Source organism: Biomphalaria glabrata, chromosome 13, assembly GCF_947242115.1.
Source record: "Biomphalaria glabrata chromosome 13, xgBioGlab47.1, whole genome shotgun sequence".
NCBI lineage: Eukaryota > Metazoa > Mollusca > Gastropoda > Planorbidae > Biomphalaria > Biomphalaria glabrata.
The window spans coordinates 11,674,537-11,701,547 of NC_074723.1; the positions used below are offsets into that span (position 1 = coordinate 11,674,537).

The 27,011-nt window shown below is 33.7% G+C and overlaps 3 protein-coding genes across 9 annotated transcripts in view; all 3 read right to left on the reverse strand.

The window, feature by feature from the left end:
• The window catches only part of LOC106074337 (uncharacterized), a 435,581-nt gene that overhangs the window by 406,376 nt on the left and 2,194 nt on the right, over positions 1 to 27,011 (reverse strand). The gene's annotated exons all lie outside the window — the stretch shown is intronic.
• LOC129922450 (gastrula zinc finger protein xLCGF3.1-like) lies at positions 868 to 26,572 on the reverse strand. Of its 7 annotated transcripts, none has more exons than XM_056008542.1 (4): positions 8,169 to 8,341; positions 7,699 to 8,001; positions 5,811 to 6,056; positions 868 to 2,323 (listed from the first exon to the last, which is right to left on the reverse strand). In XM_056008542.1, exons 3-4 carry the CDS (start codon positions 6,009 to 6,011, stop codon positions 1,271 to 1,273), a joined length of 1,254 nt encoding a protein of 417 aa, XP_055864517.1. In that variant the 5' UTR covers positions 6,012 to 6,056; positions 7,699 to 8,001; positions 8,169 to 8,341; the 3' UTR covers positions 868 to 1,270. The 7 variants fall into 7 exon arrangements, with proteins under 7 accessions (XP_055864517.1, XP_055864516.1, XP_055864519.1 ...); XM_056008541.1 differs by having other exon boundaries at positions 8,139 to 8,341; XM_056008544.1 differs by lacking the exons at positions 7,699 to 8,001; positions 8,169 to 8,341 and adding an exon at positions 26,485 to 26,572.
• LOC106050792 (gastrula zinc finger protein xLCGF3.1-like) lies at positions 17,431 to 24,925 on the reverse strand. The gene is made up of 2 exons (XM_056008548.1): positions 24,770 to 24,925; positions 17,431 to 18,637 (listed from the first exon to the last, which is right to left on the reverse strand). Exons 1-2 carry the CDS (start codon positions 24,839 to 24,841, stop codon positions 17,564 to 17,566), a joined length of 1,146 nt encoding a protein of 381 aa, XP_055864523.1. The 5' UTR covers positions 24,842 to 24,925; the 3' UTR covers positions 17,431 to 17,563.

Genomic DNA, 27,011 nt, shown 5'->3' on the forward strand with positions numbered 1-27,011 from the left:
TTTAAGTGTAGCTCAACTTTTATTTATTTGTGACACATTTATTCATTATGACACTTATTTATGACACCTTACACTCACTGTTAAAACCTAGAGCTTTGCATTAAAGTGTAAAACTATTTTCTCATTGACTACTTGAGAAGTATCATTTTTAAATTTAAATCAAAATTTTTTATTTGAAGAAAATGTCATTCATTTTAACATTAAAATCTTATCTTATAAATTAGACTATTTCTTCCAAAGCAGAAGATAATTACATCCTACACTTATCTCTGTTCCATCGTATTTCCCTTGAAATAGTATGAGCTTGTAAACATGTTGTGGGGCCCACTGCGGTGGCATAGGTTGCAGTTATCTAAGGCTGGCCCTGATGCTTCCCCTCCTAGGTACCCCATACACACCTGTTTGAAGATGTCAACTAACTGGTATGATATTAGTCTTGAAGAGGAAGCAAAACCTTTTTGATATATTTGACATTTAAATGATTTTTCACCTGTGTGAACTAGGTGTACTTTTAAATTGAGAAAAGCTAAAATGATTTGAGACATATTAAACGTTTAAATGAATTTTTACCTACATGTATCTTTTTAAATAGGAAGAAAAATCTTTCACACATATTTGATATTTGAATGGCTTTTCTCCTGTCTACTATGGTACAATTTTTAACTGAAAAGAGTTTGTAAATTCTTTAGGACATATTTGGCCATTTAAAGGGATTTTTGCATGAATGAAGCAACTGTGTAATTTTGAATTTTTGAAGGTAGAAAATACTTTTTGACATATTTGACACTTAAATTGCTCTTCCACTGTGTGATAAAAGTGGTGTGATATTAGCTTTGAAGAGGTAATAAAGCAGATTTGACATTTTCAACTGTATGGATTAAGAGGTGACTTTTTAAATAGGCAGATGTAGTAAATACTTTTTGACATATTTGACATTTGAATGGCTTTTCTCCAGTATGAATAAAGTGGTGTCTATTTAAATTAGAGTAACTTGCAGGTCTTTTAACACATATTTGACATTTAAATTGTTTTTCCCTTGAATGAATAAACTGGTGTAATTTTAAATTTCCAGAGGTGGCAAATACTTTTTGACATATATGACATTTGAATGGTTTTTCCCCTGTATGAAAAATGTGGTATATTTTTAGGCTCGAAGAAGAAGAGGAACCTTTTTGACATATGACATTTAAATGGTCTTTCACCTGTATGAGCTAATTGGTGTATTTTAAAATATGAAGAATTAGCGTATTCTTTAAAACATATTTCACATTTAAATGTTTTTTTCACTCGAATGAACATTGTGGTGTGCTTTAAGTCTTGAAGTGGAAGCAAAACCTTTTTGACATATATGACATTTAAATGGTTTTTCACTCAAATGAACAATGTGATGTGCTTTTAGTCTTGAAGTGGAAGCAAAACCTTTTTGACATATATGACATTTAAAAGGTTTTTCAGCAGCATGATTTAATTGGTGATTTTTTAAATAGGCAGATGAAGAAAATGTTTTGAGACATATTTGACATTTAAATGTTTTTTCACCAGTATGCACAAGAAAGTGTCTTTTTAAGTCTGAAGAGGTAATAAAACCTTTTTGACATATGTGACATTTAAATGGTTTTTCACCAGTATGCACACGAAAGTGTCTTTTTAAGTATGAAGAGGTAATAAAACCTTTTTGACATATGTGACATTTAAATGGTTTTTCACCAGTATGCACATGAAAGTGTCTTTTTAAGTATGAAGAGGTAATAAAACCTTTTTGACATATGTGACATTTAAATGGTTTTTCACCTGTATGAGCTATTTGGTGTATTTTTAAATGTGCAGAATTTGTATATTCTTTATGGCATATTTTACATTTAAATGGTTTTTCACCTGTATGCACAAGAAAGTGTCTTTTTAAGTATGAAGAGGTAATAAAACCTTTTTGACATATGTGACATTTAAATGGTTTTTCAACAGCATGATTTAATAAGTGTTTTTTTAAATTGGTAAATAAAGTAAATGTTTTGAGACATATTTGACATTTAAATGATTTTTCCCCAGTATGCACAGGAATATGACTTTGGATAAGTGAAAATCTAGAAAACTTTTTCTGACACATGTCACATTTATATTTTAATAGTTTTTCAACAGTGTGAAGCAACAAATGTTCTCTAATACCTGAATAAAAAGACAATTCTTTCTGACAAACTAGACACTTGAATGGCTTTTTACCAATATGAGCTTTCTTAGGTTCTTCTAAATGCCAAGATTTAACAAACTGATTGATATTTGAAGGTTCCACTTCCTTTTGTAAATTAATTTCTTTCATTTCTTGAACCTGTAAAAACCAAAAAGGTAAGATTTAAAAAAAAAACATAGACAGAGGGATACTTTTATTAATAATAGCAATAATAATAATAATCTTTATTATCCCTGAGAAATTTGTTTTAAATTAAAATTGTGCATTACAAAAAACTATACATGATTAGAGCCAACATTTGTATGATAGCCCACAAGATGTACGTTCATTTCCCAGTTTCTCTTTAACATTGAATGTGTGAAATTTACATTAATTTACATATTCTATTATTTTGCCAAAGGAGCAAAAGAATTTTTGTTTTTGTGATCAGTGTCTTATTTACTCTTTGTGATGGTTAAATGTTAAAATGATTAAGAAGAAGGTGATTTTTTTATGCTTAGAATTTATATAGCTTTCTTAGCAATGTTTTTCTTAAATATGTGTCTGAGTTGTTTGTGACTAGGATCTTACTAGCAGCATTTACAATTTTATAAAGTTTATTTTTTAAATTCAGATTGCCATACCAGGCAATGATGTTGAAAATTATAATGCTGCAAATGTGAGCTTGACAAAAAAATGACAATAACTTTTCACTAACATTTCAATATTCAATTTTCCTGGAGAACTATTTATTGTACAAATGTTTGATATTTCAAATGTGCTTTTATTTGGAAAGTAATGGAGATTAATTTTTTCCAATTCTAAAAGAGTCACAATTTGTGTAATTTAAAATGGTTTCTCCAGGCTGATATTAGAGCCATGATTGATATCATATATTATATAGCTTTCCAATATTAAATAGTGTAGTGTTTCTCAACTTTGTATGTTCAACACCACCCCATGCCTATTAAAAAAAAAAGTTTTACAGTGGAAATTGCACTTTTACAGAAGCCATGGCAAAAAGTTGTTTTCTGCATTTTTGCACTGCAGAAATGCTTTTTCCAAGAGTCTATAATGCTATAACTTATCATAGTCAAAAGATTGCAGGTTACATTAGGATCCAAACTTAACTAAATTTAACAAAGATCAAATTTATTTTATATTCAGGTTAGATTTTTTTGCACATGGGCACAATTTAGGCCATGTTGGAAATTGAGGTTAGAAGTTTTTGTAACAATGGTTTGGATATTTGACAGGGACAATTACTAAACAAATAATAATAATGGCAGTGTCTTTGATTCCAAGATTAAGGATGAATGCAGTGCTTCATATGACCATACAAACCCAGTTGCGACCTATTTATATTCCCTCAACTTATGTCTGCTGGTGGTCTCAAATTTTCTTTCATCTTCTGCGCCTGTCTTCAATAATGGCTTTTCTATGAGTCTCAAATGTTTGTCTCTTTTAGCTACTTTCCTCTATGTCAGTGAGGACAACTTTGTACCTGAGTTGATTTTTATAGCACTAGGGTAGATACATCTGTTATGCCTTCATTCTGTAAGCTTGCATGCTGTTGTCTCCCATGCAGGATAAGTGTCCGACCCAGCACACCTGTCATATTATTGCTTCTATACTGTCCACACGACCTCCAGCAGAACATAGTTATTTGTAATGTCATTATTAGTTATTTGTAGTCTTGCCAGCATATGCCCATTTTCAATTGAAGACACCTTTGATTGAAGCTTTAGAGGAGTCTTAAATGCCTTAGATAGAGCAACCATGTCTAAAAGCCATATTATATTGTAGTGAAAACCACTGCTTTAAAACAATGATTTTAGTTGATGGGCGAAGAGACCTATTCCCCCATACTCTCAATATGAGGTGACCAAAAGTACTGTTGGCCTTTACAAGTTGGTTGTCTATTTCTCTGGATACCATCAGAAATGTTATATCATTCATATTAGTTAAAAAGTAAAATCGTTAATACGTTATGCATAACATTACTGAACTGAATTATTCTGCCCATGGGTGGCAATAGTCTTAGACCTTGTTCATTTCTTTGTAAAATGGATGTACTGGTATTTTTTTAAGTGACTCTGACAATCAAGGCTGTGTGCTTACTGCACCAAATGACACAAACAACTCAAAGAACTTGACAACTCAGGGTTTGTTGCCATAACAGATTTTAAAATTCAACTTGCCAATACTGCTGTTTTCAATTAAGTGCATGTCAAGGACCAAAAAATCATAAAAGTCACTAAGTCTTTATTTGTGTGCATTGCATGTTTATAATTTCATTTACTTTAATAGTTAAAAGTAAATACTAATACTAACAAGAAAAATTTCTTTTATATTTCTATTTTTACAAGTTGGGAATAAATATTCAACCTACAAAAAAAAAACAAGGTTTGTGTTTCGCTAATGTGTAAAGCATTCTGCTGCAAAAACAGCTTGGGAAACCCAGTTCTAGAGAAAAAGATATATTTTTATGTCTTCAATCATCAGATAACATTTTTTTTAAAGATCAGTGTATTATAGACATTTGTTTAAGATTAACATCTATTTTTTCTATAATATAAATTCTATAAATCAAATAAGAACATAAAATAAAATGTTATTTAACCTTGGTTAGGCCAATAATAGAATATGCATCCACTGTTTGGGACTCCTTAACTCAAGAAAACATTAAGAAACTGAAACAGACACAAAATAGAGCAGTGAAATTTATAGCAAACGAATAATTAATATTCACATTTGACTAGAGTTTAGTAACACCTTTAGTAAAATCACTAAATTTAGAAAGCCATCAGGATAGAAGACTTACAAGTAAAGTAGCAATTATATATAAAACACTGAACCATAATCTTCAAATACAAAAACAGAATTTAATAAAATACTCTGAAAGACACAAAGATAAAGGCACATTCCTCGTTCCATATGCTAGAACAAATTTGTACAAATGCTCTTTCTTCCCTAGCGCTATTAGAGCATGGAATGGGTTGCCTGAGCAGCAGCCTGAGCTAGACAGGAAAACCAGTGACTTGGCAGAGTTTAGGTCATTGGTTAATATGCATGACGCATAGGAAGTAATCATCTTCTTTTTTGAAGTAACATCTATATTATATAAGATAAGAAGATAAGTGAATAATGCTTCCTCAAAGATACTTCTGATTTTAAATTTGGTCTTATGACAGGAACAGGATGAAGACTGCTGTTAGACATTTCTGATGAAAGCAGTAATCTTAAGACTAAGTAATTTGGTTTATTAACTTCTGTAATTTGTAACACTTGGTTTTTCTTCACCTGTACAAAATTAAAATATTGGGTACTTTATTTTTAAATAATTCAACAAAGTTGGGGGCTAATTTATTACTATTACACAAGATCCAGGGCTACATTAATAAGATTAGATCATCTATTAAACTCCCTCCTGTAGCCTTCAGGTTCCCTAGCTTGTATTAAAATAATGTAGTCTTTAGTTTAAATGTGTGATTTACTACAGTTTATAAAATCTATTTTATAAAATACACTTGGGAGAAAGATAAAAAGCATAGATTGAGCAAAAGAAAAATTCAAAAGAGAAGGTACTTAAAATTTCTCATTTACATATTATGCAAATGATGAAATACTTTTAATCAAGCCTTACTTGAGAAAATTCTCCATGGTTCTTAGATGACTCTGTCTTTAGACCTACTATATCCCATTCAGTCTTCTCAATTTTTATTTGTGACGCTTGTTCTAGTTTTTCACATGGAAATTCTATAAAATTTTGTTGATCTATTTCTTCTTTCTCTTGTTTCATTTCATACTTGAGATGAAGAGTAAAATCACATTCCATATCAGCCATTAGAGTCTTTTGGTTTGGTGCTTCCACCTAATTTAATAAATATCCCTGAAAAAGCAATTAATTTTTTGTCAATTTAGTAAATTTCTTTTTTGCAGAATTTCTTTTGCCTATTAATAGTTAACATAGCATAAAATACAATAATCTATTAATTATCTAGTATACTCATAAATGCATAAAAAGAGCCTTAAGAAATTATTTGCATAAATTTTCTTTTCTCATGCTCTGTTGCTAAATATTTTCAGTTTCATCTCTAAGTCTAGAAAGGAACTCTTCCAAGAGGCAACCTTTGAAAAGCATCTTGCAAAGCTCAGGCAAAGGAGGAGGACCAACTCAGTTCACCCTTTCAAATGTACATATACATTGCAACAAAAACTACGGTAGAACAAAGTCCAAAAAAATATGATCACAGGCATTCCTCTAATGAAGAGTTGATGATGCAAACCAGCGAAAGCCTTCTATAAGAAGCTGGTAAGCCCCAAGAATCTACAGTTCCACTCATGACCAAATCAAAATTTAGAATGTAACTATTAGAACAATACTTAATACTACTGGAATGAGAAAAAATTTATGAAGTCACAAAGAGATTATATGTAGACAAGATGGAATGATAGCTGACACACTACTCACACAATCACTAGACAAGCAACAGGATCTCAAACATGAGCGTGTCTGTGAGTGTGAATGTCAGTCACTGGGCCATAAGCTCATAGCAGACTATATAACTAATTATAAGTAAAGTTAAAAGTATATATATTAAATATATTTATAATATAGAATTATATAGGAATATAGGTCTAGAAGATCTAGATTAGATCTAGGACTAGAGTAGTTAATTTATTCCGGACATTACTATGAATCTGGACATTACATGAATCCGTACAACTCGCTGTTTTTTGGTTACAGATCTAGTGTCTGGACCAAATAAAAACTAGAATTAGTACCTGTAATATTAGAACAATACAAGAATGAGAAAACATAAATTATCAAGTCACAAAGAGCCATTTCTACTAATATAATGATAGCAGACAAACTAGACAGGCAACAGGATCTCAAGCTCAAACATGAGTTTGACTGTCAGTCACTGGATCATTGCTTTTTTTTATTATATAACTAATTAGAAGTCTAATAAGTATATAGACTATATCTAATACAAGTTACAAGACTTATAACTTGAAGCTCTTCAAGACTTATAATTTATAATATTTAATAAGTATATTTTTATATATATAAGTCATAATAAGATTATCAGTGTCACTAGAGTCTAGATAGATACTACTAGTACTATAGTCTAGTGACTAGTCTATCTGAGTATCTCTCTATATATATTGAAATATTCTATATCTAGACTGCTATATTATTATAATATTACACTAATTACAGAATGAATGAGTATAGACGATAGTCTGTATAGTATATAAATATTCGTATATAATTATAAATTATAGTAAATAGATTCTAGATCTACCTCTAAGACTAAATATAATAATAATAATATTAAATATATTATAAGTATAAATAATTAATTATAATATACTATAGACTATAGTAACTTTACAGTAACTATACTATAGTATAGAGCTAGTATCTAGGAGGGGTAGCACCTCTAGTGGACAGGCAGTTGTACCCTCTTTTTGAAGGTAGCTTGGCTCACTCTTGGTCCCCACTCGGTACCCAACTCTCACCTGACCTGTGGCTCCCAGAAGCTGTAGCATGCGCAGCGGCCACACCCCGGAAAGGGCTTTGACTGGCCGGCTAAACCAGGTAAAGGGTATCTGACGTGTTCATGGCACTCAGTACACTGAGGTTCTGTCAAACCTAGCATGTGAAGTCTGGACTTGGCGGCCTGTGCGTAACGTCACAAAACTAGACTAATCGGACAGAATGGCAAGTACCAGCACAGTGCTGTGGAGTACTCAAGAGCAGGACAAGACACACAGAAAGTCTCTGGTCATCCACTGCACCCATCATAAATATAGATCTAGATCTAGACCTAGATTTAATTTTAATAGATTATAATAGAATAAATAGATCTAAAATCTAGATCTAGAATGTAATATTTTATTAATATAATTATAAATAAGTTAGCTTGAGTTGATTTAGAAGTGAAAAAAATCTAATAGGTAATACTCAATAGTAGACTAATTTTTTAAATGATACATGTTGAAGATTTAATAATTTTAAGCCCTCGCGTCTGAGAGATCTAGATCTAGTACTACTGTTTCCTTAGTCGCCTAAAAAGTCTTATCCTTGCTGTAATGTGTAATAGAAGCAACGCCATATTGTTTATGAAGTTGAAAAGGGGAAGTAACTCTGAACAATAGACATAGCAATATAGTATAGTGTCTTCTAAACTTTTGACTATTATTATTATTATACAGTGTACCCCCCACCCCACACACACACACACCTTTTTTATAACTTTTGCAGCACAGAGTACCCCTCGCCTTGCGTCTATGAGAAGAATAATCATAGTATATGGGTATTTAAAATGAAAATCGGAATAGTTAATGAGGTGCAACACTTACCCCCTCTAAACATGAGCCTCACTGCCTAACATAATTTTTGCAGGGAGGTGCAGGTTGCCATACATATTTCAAATACGTAGCTTCAATTTTCTTGCTATGCAGAATATTAAAGAAAAGAGCTGTACACGCTGTTAAGTTTATCTGTGTGGCTATCGTGTCTTCCAACGGTTGCAAACAAAAACTGCAATGTTCACTGTGGCTGCCAAAACTATCAAAAACTTTACTAATGAATTGTCTCCCGTCACGAATGACAATGCTGGCGATGAACGCTTTATTAATTACCTTGCAGTTCTAATATTTTTTACGTTGCAGCTCTTACGTCGTTTTAGATTGAACTGAGCATTATTATTTCTCGTAAAATGAGACGTAATGAAAAAACTAACTAATCAATATAGAAAATGTAAAGCACTGTTCTTTAATAACTCCCAAAATGCAAACATGTATTTTTGCTTGGTGTGTCCTTCGACTTCAAACTCTCGGCAGCACCAACTCAGTGACCAGTCTGCCAGCAGTCTCGCCTCCCCCAAGACGCCATCCCTTTAAGTGAATCTAGGCACGATCAAGTTGGTTTTTGATTCTATGATTAATGTGACTGCTGGTGTGTTGTTGGGCGGCCACTATGTAGATTGGACTGACTACAATGTCAGTGAAACTGGTTCAAGACCAGATGAATAATTGACGACAATTAAAAGACAATCAGTAATCGCAAAGCCTGCTCCTTAGAAGTGAATGGATTCGTATTTCTTAGTTCGTCGTGTCTCCCACAAAAGAAGTGACTTTAGCATCATCGCTCTCACTTGGGACTGTTACGGAAGAAGTATATATAGCCTTGATGACACTAACAGCATTACGTATAGGCCTATCTGATATGATGGTGTAAAAAAAAAAAAAGCCACGAGTTTGGTTACTCAGAATCCAGGGGAGTGCATGTGCACCACCTTGCACCCCCCACCCATGCGGGCGCGAGGGGTAAGCGTACCCCACTTTGAGAAACACTAACACATAGTATACTGAGTGACTTTCGCTGACACTTTTGAATCGTGCAACACGTTGACCTCGCTCTCGGCCTGAAGCCCATCCTTTTTCATAAGCATGATTTAGCCAAGACGTCCGGAAATGAGTTTGGGTGCAGTGAGTGAAAAAAAGATTGTATGTGTGTCTTGTCCTTTTCTAGACAGATCGGATAGAAAGGCAACTCAGAACAAAAACAAAATTAGAAACAAATATCACCGAACTTAATATTATTGTTCTAAAGTCCAGGAATCTAAACCAGGGATCGGCAACCTTTTGAGTAGGAAGAGCCAAAATATATAGCCTAATTTTAAAAATTTAAAATTTTGCTCCGAAGAATCGTTATTGACCCTTTATTTTTTTCCAATTTCAAACTAACTAGTAAACAATTTTCATCTACGACCTTGCTACGCAATTATTCTGTTCTAAAGATACACCAGTGACAAATAAACAAGTTTGTTTTCAACTTTATGAAGCGGTTACGTTACGTGACGATACAAAACTTTGAGAATGTAATTCGCTTCTCTTTTACTTGAAACAACAAACTCAACGTGCCAGCCAAAGAACGTGGTGAAGACGCCAAATTGTCTTGCGTCCAAAACAAATAAAAACCTACATACAAACGGCGTCATTTGAGAGCTTTCGACGGACTAACTACAGTGACGATGCGTGTCGCGGGGAAGGGGTGTGGTGAAAAGCGAGTACAAGTGGCCGAGATACAGAATCGGTTCCTAATCCTCGTTAATAGATTCAGAATGATTTTAAATGTTTTTTTTATATATATATTTATAAAAATATTTGCTTATGGAGCTAAAGAGCCGCAGCTTCACATTCAAGGAGCCGCATGTGGCTCGTTAGCCGAAGGTTGCCGACCCCGGCTTGGGCACCCGCAGGATTTTTTGCAGGATTGGGGGGGGGGGTGCAAGTTGCCACCTATTACTCAAAGTCGTAGTTTCAACTTTTTTATTACAGATAATATTAAAGAAAAGAATTTGTGCCCCCTCGCCGTCACTCCCAAACCTATGTGTTATTAAGTTCACTGTAAATACTTGTTTCATGAAATTAAAAAAAATACTACTGAATTGCTTCTCGTCGCGTATCTGGCAGTTCTGATATTGTTCTGTACGTTACAATTCTTGAATCGTTTAAGATGAAAACAAAACAGAATATGATTATTATTGCTAAGGAAGATTTTGATTTTAAAACCCCTTCTTCAATATAAGACTATCCATACATCAGTTACCAGATTCTATGAGCGTTGCCAAGGGGGGTTTTGCTTTTGAAACCCCCCTCCACGGGGTTTAGAGCTAAAAATCACCTATTCAATAGAAAAAGAAAATTACACACTCAAAATTCTATGAGCGTAGCCAAAGGTTGTTTTAGTTTAAACCCCCCTTTGAAGAGTTTGAAGTCGAAGGACACACCAAGCAAAAATACATGTTTGCATTTTGGGAGTTATTAAAGAACAGGGCTTTACATTTTCTATATTGATTAGTTAGTAAGATTTGCGATGACATGGAGGCCATTACGAGGAAAGCGCATACAGGAACATCCTAGTACAACTTGGCGCCACATTTTCATGGAGGTTCACAGAGCATGTGGAAAGAGGCTTCAGACATTGCCAATGACAGATTTTTGTGGAAGCAGCTTGCCACCCAATGCGCCGAACGACTCGAGAGGATCTAAGTCAGCAAAAATAGCACATAAGGTTTTTTGAAATAAAACGTTTTTAATAGCAGGATAATGCACTGTAGATACCTCAGAATAAGCTTGGCGGCGGGGCTCCGCCCCGCGCTGGGGCAGCTTACAGCGCTCCCCCAGACCCCTTTGCTGGCAGTGCCGGAGAGTCTACAAAGTTTTCCACTAACACCAGGAAGAACCTATTCTAGAGTACAAGAAGCATCTTCCGAAAGAATGAAGGGTCAGAATGTAATAAAGATTAATTATGTACACACACACATATTTTTTTTTGCGGGGTGGGGGGGGAGGAGAACTAAAATCCACCCAACCCACTCTTCCCCCCCCCTCCAAAAAAAAATCCTGGCTACGCCCATGTTGAATTGCAAGCATATATTAAAGCGCACAAGGTCAGAAATGAACTACAGATTAGCCTAGTCTAGCTTATTACAATAATAACTTATCCTTATTAATTTTATTTCAGTGGAAGCACTACACATTAAGTTGCTTCCTAGCAGAAGTGAATTGATTTCAAGGTATAAAAAACTGGCTAAAATTTGGTCACTCAGAACTCTGAGGGGTGCACGTACATGGTCAGCCATCAATTCCTGATATGCCTTATAGGCTAGTGACTAGTCTGCTACAACTGTACTTCAGTCACCAATGGAAGCATTATACTTGTCCAGTTGTTAATAAGATTTTGTTTGATCTGATGGTGCAAAAAATGGCTAGAATTTGACTGCCCAGAATCCAGGCGGGCGCCCATGGACCCCGGTATCTAAACGTTATGTCAGAAATATTGAATTCACGAAAAATATAAAATTGGCTTACGTTTAACAATTCTGGGCGTAGCCAGGAAATTTTCTGTTTTTTTTTTTTTTTTGCACACTTGTACGTGATGAATGTTCATTACCGTACCGGTACACAAAAAAGCCCGTCATTACCCCCCCCCCTTATTTTCCTCCTTAATTTATGCTATTGAAATTAACATGCATCATGCTCTGGCTATAGTCCAAAAAAAATAGAAATGGAAAAGTGATTTAAGTGCTGGGACAAGTCTAAAAAAAAAAAACAGTGGAGTCTGGGAGCGTATGAGGCGCCCTTACTGCACTTAATTCCTCGTGGTGGAGGCTGTCCAGCCCTGGGCATTTAATTTTTTATACAATTTTATAAAACCAAAAAAAAGATATAAATTCAAATAATTATTTAAATACCAGTACAATAAAGATAACATGAACGCATTGTCAATTAAATTAAAAGTGTCCTATTCAGAACATAGCTTAGACAACAAACAGCTAGACAAAATCAACAATTTTAAAAATTTGACTTAAAAAGAAAAAAAAAAGTTCAATGTTGGTGAGGTCCACATAGCTTTTTTAATTTTATTTATTTGGATAGAACTCATGATTTTAAAAGCCAACCTACCAAAATAAACATTTTTAATATATTGTATTTTATGAGCACTTTTATCTTCCATTGAAAACATATTAAAAGCTTTCATATGCAAATAAAAACATGTTCATCTTATATTTCTAATATCCCGTTAAGTTGCAATCTATCATTTTTTTTTACAATTAAAAAAAAAGGAGCTAAAAAAACTCAAATGGGGCTACAAAAGCTAAATATACCTATGTGACAAAATGTAGGGTATTTTCATATTTACAAGGATAAATTATGATCAATATATATTTGTTTAAACTTTATTATAAAGAAAAGAATACAACAAGATTTATTAAAAAACTAAAACAAAATGTAATGAACTCAAAATATTAAATAAGTATTGCAATAAATTATTATTTTTACATTATATTTTAAAACAATTTCTTCTCTTCCATTGAGTTTTTTTTTATATGTTCTATTTACAAAAATGTCAAAGTGTAATGGAAACAGATGTTGAATGTTAGGAAAACACATTTATTTATTAGAATATAAGACTTTATGACCTGCAAGTCATTAAACTCAAAAGACAATTTTTTCAAGATAGTCCAATCCTACTACATGATGAGAACTCAATGTGGCCCTATGCTAACAGAAATAAGTGAAATCATTTTTTTTAAATTCCTTTTTAATCTTAAATCAATATATGCTATTTGTAACTAACTATTGAAATTTCTTTATTGGCAGAGCAATGCTTAAACAAGGTTTCTTTCTGGAAAATAAATGATCAATATTTTCTTTTAAGTGTAGCTCAACATTTATTTATTTATGACACTTATTTATGACACTTATTTATGACACCTTAACCTCACTATTAAAACCTAGAAGTTTGCATTAAAGTGTAAAACTATTTTCTCATCAACTACTTGGAAGGTATTATTTTTTAATTTAAATAAAAAAATTTCATTGAAGAAAATGTCATTCATTTTAACATATTTAAATCTTATCTTATAAATTAGACATATTTCTTCAAAGCAGAAGATAATTACATCCTACACTTAACTCTGTTCCATCATATATCCCTTGAAATAGAATGATGAGCTTGTAAGCATGTTGTGCCATGCAGATTAAGAAATGGTGGTTTAAATAAAATTGGTTTAGAGAATACCATTTAATAATAGTCTTCAATTTAAAAAGAAAGCATGCATATTAAGTAATTGCACCAAAGCAATTTATTTGATTTAATATGTATGAGAATTTGTTTTGTTATATAACTATATGAAAAATTCTGAAAAAAAAAACACTTTATTATCTGTGTTAATCAGAGGGACACACACATTTTAGAACACATACTTAGCACCTACAACATTTCTTCAGGCAAGAACACAACTTATTACAGGCAGCTATAACCCAATAGAGAGACAATATAGCAGGATAAGTGGGTCAGTGGAATTGCTTTATGCTAATGCTAAACGAAATATCAATAAATATGAATAAGAAGCATATTTTTATTTAAAAATACAAACTAGGCCTAATTATTAACACAAATGAGCAATTCGACCAGGGAAGCTAAGTGGTTGAGCCCCCCTCCCAATATAGGCCTACCATAATTATACATGGCAGCCTTCAGTTTCTGGGTGGCTCTGAATCATGTCATACAAGTGAGAAAAAAGCCTGTGGCTATGGTCAGATGGATGCTGCCCACACAGCAGTCCACCACCTGTGAGACTGGAATGCTTGTTTATTCCAGCAGGAGCTAGTGTCATTGGCCTTGCTTTTTTTTTTCTCTGGTACTTTTCTTCTGTCAGTGCTGTTCTCTTGTCCTCTGCAATTTGTGTGCCAGTTTTTTACAGCAGGGTGCCATGATGCTCTATTATGCGCTTCAGTCTCCCAGGTGGCTGGGTCAATGCTTTGAGGGTGTCCCTGATGCAATTTATTTGTCCACCTTGTGAGCACTTCCCTTCCTTTAACTGGCCATACAGGAGTCGTTTTGGGATGCGGGAGTCTTCCATTCTACAGCTGTTGCCTGCCCATTGCATCAGGATTGTGCGGATGCACATGCAGGCCCGCTCTTCGAAAGACTTCAGTATTGGGTATTTTTCAGGGGTTTTTTTGCATTTTTTCTATATACTGCTAACGTTTCCGAGACAGCAATGTAGGGTTTCTTTCTACCTTTCTGTGTACCTTTCTACGTAGGCTTAACCTGGAGCAGGCAAATATAAGACATCAGTCTTTTTTGTGTTTATTTTGAGGCCCAAATCTGAACATGCTCTTGAAAAGTCACTGACAGGCTTTGCAGATCATTTTCAGAGCATGATTTAGGGCACAGCCATCAGCAAATATCAGGTCCCTGATTACTGCTGATTTTGTTTTTTATTTTGCTTTGAGACACCTGGGTTGAATAGGTCACTATAAAATCTATATGTTATATTTTTTAATTTCTCTATTTGTGAATGCATTTTTCCTATAAAATCTATATGTTATATTTTTTAATTTCTCTATTTGTGAATGCATTTTTCAGCAAAGAACATGATACTGAACAGTGTGAGTGCTAGGACACAACTTTGTTTTACCCCATTTGATACTTCAAAGGGCTCTGATGGTTCTCCACTCTAGAGAGCATGACCCTTAATGCCATCATCTAATAGTCTCACCATGGATATGAATTTTTGTGGACATTAATACTTTGACATTATCTTCTAGAGTCCTTCTCAGCTAACAGTGTCAAATGCTTTTGTTTGGTTGACATATATTAGAGTGAGATCTGCATTTTGTTCTTGGCATTTTTTCAGGATCTGCCTTGCTACAAAGATCATGTCAATGGTCCCACGCTCCTTTTTGAAGCCACATTGGCTTTCTGGTAGTAGACCATATTGTAGAAGATGCATGAGACGACTTAGTAGGATACATGAGAGAATTTTCCAAGCAATAGAGAGAAAAGATATTCCTCCCTGATTAGGCGATTACATTTGTGCTTGTATAGATGTACAATTGTGATGTAAGTTTAGTTTATGAAGACTTTCAATCAGGGCTTGTTTGTATTGGGAAGGGGGGGACTAATTGACTTGTGCTGAAAATTATGATTTAAGTGAGGAGGATTCACGCAACAGGTTGACCTCACTCTCTCAAACTTAAGATCATCCTTTTCCTGGCCAGTATAAGCTGTTTTCAGGATGTTGCTGCTGCACATGCTACAGCTACTGGGAAGCAAAGGTAAAAGTTGGGTATAGAGTGAGGACCAAGAGTGAGCAACCTACTGTCAGTGGAGGCTATGGCTACCTGTCCATGTGAGATGCTACCCAGGGATGGCCTTAACAGTTGAGGGGCCCTATGTGAAGCTTAATGAACAGGGACAAGTCTGTGTAAGGATAATAAATGAAAATTAAGATTTTGTATTTGTAAAAAAAAAATCGTCTTTGCATTTTATTGATTCTTTACTACGTACAATGACGATGAAATTTTAAAAAATAATGCTTTTGATTTTTTAAAATAAATCGAGATAGTTTAGGTCTACACTTATATGCCAGTGACTTTTATAGTACCAGGTAAATAGAATAATGGAACTTCCAATTTTGGATAAAATTTGTCCTAATATTACATTTTTAATAAATGAAAGCTGATAATGCCTTTTTTTTCATACATAGAATAGACGTTTGTTTATTGAATGACAGCCCAAATCGACAGTGTTGCATATTTTTCTGGAGATTTTCTTGGGTTTTTAGGAGATTTCCAGGAAACTGAGAGATACTGGTATTTGTTATAAGTTATAATGGTTAATTTAGTAATTTAATTGGTATGTTTTTAGCCTTGAACAGAAGCAAAACCTTTTTGATATATTTGACATTTAAATGATTTTTCGCCTGTGTGAACTAGGTGTATTTTTAAATAGAGAAAAGCAAAAATGATTTGATATTTATATATATATATATATGGTTCCTTTTTTATTCGGAAGCAATTGGATGCTCCCAGATGAGTCACTGGTTTTGGTTTCGTCTTGAGACGAGGCAAAATCTGGTGTGGGTAATCAAGCCAATTCTAGAGTGGCAGACTTTGCCACAATTTGTGCATGTGTTAGCATCTGATTCAGGGCTAGCTGACAGGGAAGCTTTCATTTTTTTTTTCTTTCCTTGATTAAGGCTGATTCGTTTCTTTTGCTCTCAGCTAGGATCATCCCAGCATGCACAGTCTGTATCCATGCAGTCCAGTCTTTGGCTATTTCTTCCTACATACCTTCATTGATGTCTGTGGCTCTCGTGTCTCGCTTGGAGACATCTCTTGATCTTTATAGGCTAGTCTTGGGCGGCTTTAGGGTCTGACTCCTCTACCATCTGGCATGCGGGTGACATATCCAAGCCAGCGTAGCGGTGTGATACTAGCTTTGAAGAGGTAATAATGCCTTTTTAACAAATTTGTCATTGAAATAGTTCTTCAACTGAATGTGTTAAGTGTGACTTTTTAAATGGGTAGTAGTTGAAAATGCTTTTTGACATATCTGACATTTGAATGGCTTTTCTCCAGTATGAATTAAGTGGTGTCTTTTTAAATGAGAATGTGTTGTAAATATTTTAAGACATATTTGACATTTGAATAACTTTTCTCCAGTATGAATTAAGTGGTGTTTATTTAAATTAGAGTAGCTTCTACATTCTTTAAGACATATTTGATATTTAAATTGTTTTTTCCTTGAATGAAAAAACTGATGTGATTTTAAATTTCCAGAGGTGCCAAATACTTTTTGACATACATGACATTTAAATGGTCTTTCCCCTGTATGAGCTAATTGGTGAATTTTTAAATATGAAGAATTAGCATATTCTTTAAAACATATTTGACATTTATATATTTTTTCACTCGAATGAACAATGTGGTGCGCTTTTAGTCTTGAAGTGGAAGCAAAACCTTTGTGACATATATGACATTTAAATGTTTCTTCAACAGCATGATTTAATTGGTGTTTTGTTTTTAAATAGGCAGATGAAGAAAATGTTTTGGGCATATATGACATTTAAATGTTTTTTCACCAGTATGCACACGAAAGTGTCTTTTTAACTCTGAAGAGGTAATAAAACCTTTTTGACATATGTGACATTTAAATGGTTTTTCACCTGTATGAGCTAATTGGTGTGTTTTTAAATGTGAAGAAGTTGTATATTCTTTGAGACATATTTGACATTTAAATGGTTTTTCCCCAGTATGCACAAGAAAGTGTCTTTTTAAGTCTGTTGAGGTAATACAACCTTTTTGACATATTTGACATTTAAATGGTTTTTCACCAGTATGCACAAGAATGTGTCTTTTTAAGTCTGAAGAGGTAATAAAACCTTTTTGACATATGTGACATTTAAATGGTTTTTCAGCAGCATGATTTAATTGGTGTTTTTTTAAATAGATAGATAAAGGAAATGTTTTAAAACATATGTGACACTTAAATGGCTTTTCACCTGTATGCATAATAAAGTGTCTTTTTAAGTTTGAAGATTTAACAAATCCTTTTTGACATATGTGACATTTAAATGGTTTTTCACCTGCATGATCTAATCGGTGCATTTTTAAATTTAAAAAGTTTGTATATTCTTTGAAACATATTTGACATTTAAATGTTTTTTCACTAGTATGCACAAGAAAGTGTCTTTTTAAGTCTGAAGATTTAATAAAACCTTTTTGACATATGTGACATTTAAATGGTTTTTCACCTGTATGAGTTAAATGGTGTGTTTTTAAATTGGCAGAGAAAGAAAATGTTTTGAGACAAATTTCACATTTAAATGGTTTTTCACCTGCATGCACAAGAATATGACTTCGGATAAGTGGAAATCTAGAAAACGTTTTCTGACACATGTCACATTTAAATGGTTTGTCAACAATGTGAAGCAGTATATGTTCTTTTATACCTGAATAAAAAAAAAATTCTTTGTGACAAACTAGACACTTGAATGGCTTTTTACCAATAGGAGCTTCCTTGGGTTCTTCCAAATGCCAAGATTTAACAAACTGATTGATATTTAAAGGTTCCACAATTTCTTTCATTTCTTGAACCTGTAAAAATAAAGGTAAGATTTTTAAAAAAGCAAACACAGAAGGAAACTTTTATTAGTAATAACAATAATTATAATAATCTTTTTTATCACTGAGAAATTTGTTTAAAATTAAAATTGTGCATTACAAAAAAACTAGACATGATTAGAGCCAACATTTGTATGATAGCACACAAGATGTACATTCATTTTCCCTGTTTCTTTAACATTACATGTGAAATTTACATCAATTTACATATTGTTCAATGATTTTTTTGGAAAAAGAACAAAAGAGTTTTTGTTTTTGTGACCAGCGTCTTATATACTCTATGTGATCGTTAAATGTTAAAATCATGAAAAAGAGTGTGATTTTTTTATGCTTAAAATTTATATAGCTTTCTTAGCATTTGTGCCTAGGATTTTACTAGCAGCATTTGCAATTTTATAAAGTTTATTTTTATATTCAGATTGCCATACCAGGCAGTGATGTTGAAACTTATAATCCTGCAGATGTGAGCTTGACAAAACATTGACAATACTTTTTCGATAATTATTGTGTAATTTAAAATGGTTTCTACAGGATGATGTTAAGCCATGATTGATATTTTATATATTATATAGTTTTCCAATATTAATTAGTGTAGTGCTTCTCAACTTTATATTTTTGACACCACCCCATGCCCATTTTAAAAAAAAGTATTTCAGTGTAAATTGCACTTTTACAGAAGCCATGGCAAAAAGTTGTTTTCTGCATTTTCGCACGGCAGAAATGCTTTTTCCAAGAGTCCATAATGCTATAACTTATCATAGTCAAAAGATAGCACATTACATTTGGATCTAAACACAATTTTACAAAGATCAAATTTATTTTATATTCAGGTTAGATTTTTTAGGCACATCTTCTCTCTGTCACTGGCAAATTTTTCAGCACTGTTTTGTTAAGAAGGCTTCAGCAGTCTGTAGATAAGAGACAAAGAGTCTCAGAGAAGAACAAGCAGGCTTCCGAAGAGGCAGATCATGTGCAGAGCAGATCTTCGTTCTACGAAATATCATAGAACAAAGTCTTGAGTACCAACAACGGCTAATGATCAGTTTCGTAGACTTTAAGAAAGCACTTGATAGTGTCCACCGAGAATCACTAGAAATAATAGCTAGAGAATATGGCATTCCAGAAAAATTTGTCCATATCCTACGACACCTATACAGTCAGTCTATTTGCTGCCTTAAAACAGAAGAAGGAACAACAGAGTTTTTTAGCATTGAGACAGGAGTGAGACAGGGGTGCATCTTATCTCCCTTTCTTTCCTCCTAGCCATCGACTACATAATAAGGAGAGCAATGAACTGCCTTTGGTATTCCATGCCATAAACAAGACCGAATAACGGACTTGGACTTCGCCAATGACATTGCAATACTACGTTGGGCTACAAATAAATGCATACAAGAAATGACGGAGAGCCTAGATAGAGAGGCACCCAAAATTGGCTTCCCCATAAACTTGGATAAGACTAAAATTTTGCGGGTGGGATATAAGGCAAAGGGTGCCCCTGTCAGACTTGGCGAGTCAAAGCTTGAAGAGCTGGACAAGTTCACGTACCTTGGCAGCATCATAACAAATGATGGGGATTCCTACCATGACGTACATAAATATAGAGTTGAAGCACTAAGAAGAATGTTTTTCATGGACATTCCGATGGTCTAGAGGTTAAGTTCGCTTAGTGTGTTATCGCTAGGCGATATTGTCATTTCCAGGGTCACTGGTTCGAGCCTTGGTAGCATTTATTCACTGCTTTCTCTCTTAAAAATTTGTCCATGGTGCTGCTATTCATTTATGTTTGATATATATAATGTATCTACCATGATGTAGTGTGCCGAATAGGAAAGACAGGGAGCATTTTCCAAAGGCTGCAGCCTATTTAAACAAGCCAAGCCCTTTGGAATCGAGACAAAAATACACCATCTCAACACAATCGTCATTCCAACTGCAACATATGCATGTGTGACATGAAAGTCATCTGTCAAAATTGAGAAAAGACTAAATGTGGCTCAACAAAAATGGCTGAGATGGATTTTGGGAGTCAGTTACACAGATCGGGTCTCAAACAAGGAAATCCTATGCCAAACTGGGAGTCCAACAAATAGTGAGGTTGTGACAGAGCGTCGCTTGGGGTTTGCAGGCATGTTCTATGACAAAATGAACTATCCATTCCAAGAATTGCGATGACATGGAGATCAATACGAGGAAAGTGCAAACAATGATGTCCTCGTATAACTTTGCATCATACCTGGAGGACCTCAGAACAGTGGACACCAGGTGGGAAGATGCTTCAGACATTGCCAATAACAGATTTTTAGGGAGACAGCTTGCCGCCCAATGCGGCAAACGGCTTGGAAGGACCTAAGACCTAAGTTGGCACAATTTATGTCATGTTGGATATTGAGGTTAGAAGGTTGAGTAAGAATGGTTTGGCTATTTGATAGGGATAATTACTAAACAAATAATAATGATGGCAGTGTTTTTGATTCCAAAGATTAAGGATGAATGCAGTGCTTCACATGACCATGCAAACACAGTTGTGATCTATTTATTTTCCCTCAACTCATTGTCCACTGTTGGTCTAAAATTTTCTTTCCATCTTCTGCGCCTGTCTTCAATAACTTTTCTTTGACTTTCAAATGTTTGTCTTTTTCAGCTACTATCCTCTAGGCCAGTGAGGACAAATTTGTACCTGATCTTTATAGCGCTTACAGGAGGTACCTCTACTATGCTTTCCTTCTTTAAGCCCACATGCTGTCATCTTCCAAGCAGGATTAGTGTCTGACTCAGCACAGCTGTCTAATGGTAATAATTGCTTCTATACTGTCAAAAGCAGAACATAGTTATTTGTTATCTTGCCAGCATATACCCATTTTGAATTGAAGACTCCTTTCATAGAAGCTTTAGAAGAGCCTTAAATGGCTTTGATAGAGCACCAATGTCTTTAAGTCATACAAAATTGTAGTGAAAACCACTACTTTATAAACAATGATTTTTGTTGATGGGTTTAGAGACCTATTCCCCCATACTCTCAATTTGAGGTGACCAAAAGTGCTGTTGGCCTTTCAAGATGGTTGTCTATTTCTCTGGATACCATTATAATTATTATAACATTCATATTAGTTAAAAAGTAAAATCGTTAATCCTTTATGCATAACATTACTGCTAATGGATGGCAATAGTTTTAGACCTTGTCATTTCTTTGTAAAATGGATGTACTGGTATTCAAGTGCAAAGTAATTTTTTTTAATGACTCTATCAAGGCTCTGTGCTTACTGCACCAAATGCCACAACCAACTTAAAGAACTTGACAACTCCAAAGTAATGTTACAATTTAATGTCCAATAAATCACAGCTTATGTACAATTGGCAGCATATAATACTGACTGTTTCATTGTTGATGACCATACTGCTGAATTAAACTCTTGTACTGCTGTATCAAACTCTACAGGCGTCTAAATCTCACTCTAGTCACTCAAAACTAACACACTAACTATCACATCTCATTCATAAAAAACATTCAGGCATTTATTGATTATACAAATGATTTATCTGTTTCAACAAAATTGTTAATTGAATATAGGTTAAACACAACAGAAATTTAAAGTACCATAATAATATTATCAAATTCAATAAAAAGTAATAAAGTTCCCCTTTCAGGCCTTGCTATCAATAGGGATGTAAAGGTCATCTGTTTCTATGGCCCATAGCTTTGATTATCCAAGATCATCTGCAAGACAACAGTTGACAACTGTTGTTTATTTTCAAAGTTTTATTTCCTAAATGATCTGCTATCCCTAGCAAATGAGCTTCATCTACCCGGGTTTAGAGTTAGAGTGCCCTATACAATGGATACCAGCTAGAAGGAAATGAGAAGGATGACATACTTGCCAAGTGTGGGATAACAAACACAATTAAAGATTGCACTCTTTCCAGAAGAAATGAAGAAACTAATAGTGAATATACTAATAGAAATGGACAGACTCTAATCAGAATCACAAGAAAGATGACGCCTATTATAACTATAAGCTATAAGCTAACTTGACAAGATCAACATCTAAACTTTCGACTCAGAACCAGACACAACAGAATGAAACAGCATATGTTCCGGATGCTCAAAATTGGAACCAGTGAAATCTGCCCTAGTGGAGTGTCACCAGCAAATGCTTGTCACCACATTGCTTGAGAATCACTGTGATATGAGGTGAACTATAATCACACAAAATAACGGTGCCATTGGCACGGGGGAAAAGGTTGGCATTTGAATCTAGCCATAGGGTCATAAGTTAGTTATATATGGTCCTCGGAGAGGAAGGACGTATGATATATTAACTCTTTTTTTCCGTAATTTTTTTCCACCTTCTGACAGAATAGTTCTTTTTTCACATTCGTTATGATAAAACTTTAATAACATTTTTGTTTGTTATCAGAAAATGTTACTTTTGGTATAAAATTATAGGAGAATGCATGCTTTTTTTTATAAAACACAAAATTAAAGTTTATAAAATCAAATATCAATTGAATTTAATGGGGTCAAATCAATGATGGTACCGTTCATTTGGAGAGAAAGAGTGGCGGAAGGATACAACTGTAACAAGTACAAATACATGCAGCCTAAAGATACAGAACTTTTTTTTTTCTCTTAAAATGGACAAAGCGTGATCTATATCAAGAAATTTAACAAGTTTTTTTTAACAGTACAAGTTAACACAGGTAACCATTTCAATATTCAAGCTTGATCCTAATTTGATTACTACATCTAGATCAACTATCTAAAGATACACTCATTTAAAGTGACATTATAATATAAAGGCACAAGTAAAGTCAATCATCAAAAGTTCCACTGGAGGTAACTCAACTAGCCACATGATGTCACAGCTAGGCCAGAGTCTCTTTAAAGTTCCCATTGGTTGACCTCAATTATACTGTGTGTTGGACACAAGTCACACACACTAGAACCCAAAGTAGCACTAATAATTGACCGGTAATAAAGGAACTACATAATAAGAGTTACAATGCTGACCATGTCCTTCAAAACTGTTCCCTTTACCAAGAGGCCTGAACAAGACACTAGACCCAAAACAAACCCATTGAAAGAAAACTATGTGAAGAGCACCATGTTTTGGAAACCACTGCGCAGTTCATCTTATTTATTAGTCTAGTCATCTGAACACTCCAACATAATAAGGAGAGTGAGGAAGAAGAAGAAAAATGTGGCCCATGGATAACAAGGGTGTCATGTGGTCAACACAATGACTAACCACATTTTTACTATTCCCCAACTAATGTAAGGTATGCATTAGAGCTGGATGGACTCAGAGGCGCTCAAAGATCTCTAAATAGAATATCCCAGTCTTTAGTATGGGTGGGCAAATTATGACCCGGGGAACACGCGGGTCGCCGAAGCGTTTTATGCTGCCTGCGGACACCTACAGAAATTAGGTTTGCCCACAGATAATACATATAAAAAATGCATAAATAATATATAAAAATTACAATATCTATATAAATTATTGAAACTTAAATTCTTATGATGAACAGGCTAATAGGTTAAAGAAACATTATCTATACATGACATTCTAAAAAATTTAAAGTAAATGAGGATTATTCTAATTTGCAAAATGTCAAAACATTCAGTCAAAAACCTAAACTCATTCAATGCTATGAAGATTAATATAGAATAAATATATATATGTATAATATTTGACAAAATAGTCGATCGCGCAAGTGTTACACCTTCTGGTGCCAAAATACACATTTTGACCACCAGTGTTATACATTTGGACTTAAGTTCTGAATGTATGTTTATAGTTTCATTTAGTTTAATGCTTAAAAAGTATATACTAATACTAAAAAGAAAAATTTCTTAAATTTTATATTTTTATTTTTACAAGTTGGGAATAAATATTCAACCTAAAAAAGAAACGAAGCTTATGTTCTGTTAATGCGCTAAGCATTCTGCTGCAAATACAGCTTGAGAAAACCATTTCTAGATAAAAGATATTATATTTTTATGTCTCCAATCATCTTTGTTTTTAAAATATAGATGTAAGTGTTATACAGACATTTGTTTAAGATTAACATTTATTTTTTTATAAGTGAATAATGCTTACTTACATCACTCACAGATACTTCTGATTTTAAATCTGGTCTAATGACAGGCACACGATGAAGACTGCTGATTGACATTTCTAATGAAAGCAGTAGTCTTAAGGATGGGTATGTTGGTTTATTAACTTCTGTAATTTGTAACACTTGGTTTTTGTTCACCTGTACAAAATAAATATATTGAGTACTTCATTTTTGAAAAATTGAACAAAGTTATGGACTAATTTATTACTATTACACAAGATCCAGTGCTATTTTAATAAGATTAGATCATCTATTAAACTCCCTCTGGTAGCCTTCAGGTTCACTAGCTTGTATTAAAATTATGTAGTCTTTAGTTTAAATATATGATTTACTACAGTTTATAAAATCTATTTAATAAAATACACTTGGGAGAAAGATAAAAAGTTTAGATTGAGCCTAAAAAAATTCAAAAGAAATGGCAATTAAAATCTCTCATTTACATATTATGCCTATGATGAAATACTTTTAACCAAGCCTTACTTGAGAAAATTCACTATGGTTCTCAGATGACTGTGTCTTTAGACCTACTATATTCCATTCAGTCTTCTCAATTTTTATTTGTGACACTTGTTCTAGTTTTTCACATGGAAATTTTATTAAATTTTGTTTATTTCTTTCTTCTTTCTCTTGTTTCATTTCATACTTGAGATCAAGAGTGAAATCACATTCCATATCAGCCATTATAGTCCTTTGGTTTGGTGCTTCCAAATTTAATAAATATCCTTGAAATAGCAATGAATATTTTTTGTCAATTTAGTGAATTTCATTTTTGCAGAATTACTTTTGCCTAATTTTGCATACAAAAGACATATAATCTATTAGTTGTCTAGTACACCCATAAATGCATAAAAGAGCCTTAAGAAATGATTTGCATTTTCTTTTCTAATGCTCTGTTGCTAAATATTTTCAGTTTCATCTCTAAGTCTAGAAAGGAACTCTTCCAAGAGGAAACCTTTGAAAAGCATCTTGCAAAGCTCAGGCAAAGGAGGAGAGTTGGGCAATAACCAATTAACTTCACCCTTTCAAATGTACATACATTGCAGCAACAACCACGGTAGAACAAAGCCAAAAAAAATAAGATCACAGGCATTCCCCTAATGAAGAGTGGATGATGCAAACCAGCGAAAGCCTATGAGAAGCTGGTATGCCCCAAGAATCTACAGTTCTACTCATGACCAATCAAAAACTAGAATATGTAACTATTAGAACAATAATCAATACTACTTGAATGAGAAAAAATTTAATAAGTCACAAAGAGATTATATGTAGACAAGATGGAATGATAGCTGACACACTACTCACACAATCACTAGACAAGCAACAGGATCTCAAACATGAACGTGACTGTGAGTGTGACTGTCAGTCACTGGGCCCTGGGCCATAAGCCCATAGCAGGCTATATAACTAATTATAAGTAAAGTTAAAAGTATATATATAATATCAAATATATATCTATAATTTAGAATATAGGTCTAGTAGTAAGTAGATCTAGATTAGATCTAGAGTAGTTTATTTATAATTTAAAATATAGGTCTAGTAGTAAGGAGATCTAGATTAGATCTAGAGTAGTTTATTTATTCCGGACATTACATGAATCCGTAAACCTCGCTGTTTTTGTGGTCATTACATCTTTATTTTAATATTTATTATAAAACTAGCGCGCTGTATAATGTGCTTGTCCATTTTCCAATGATTCTGACCCAATTTCCTTCCATTTAGCTGTCTTTTTATGTAAGAAAAACGAATTTCAAATTTGTAAGGTTGTTGTTTTTTCCTATGTTACCAGGAATTAGGCAGGATGACTTTACCTCTTCCTAGAGTTAAAACTATATTTTTTGATTGCGCACCGCAATCCAGGCTAGTGCAGAAAGAAGGTTCCTACTATTAGTGACAAGACTAAGTCGGATGTTGACATTAGAGAGAGAATGATTTCCGCCCAAGTGGAGAGCCTAGATAAAGATGCTGTGCTCAAGACATGTTGTTCTACATGTATTTGTGATGTCCTGTAAATAAATTTCTATGTCTCGTTGAGTTTGCCTCCCTTCAGTTATTACAATATAATAACAAATTTATATAGGTCAGGGATACAAATATTTAGTAGTCATCCTTATTCTCCGGATCCGGATACCTACCTATTTGAAATTGAACCAGAGATTTATTAGCTTATTGGCAAGACACATGAAGTTATTGATGCAATGTGTGAACAAATTAACAGTATGGGGAACAA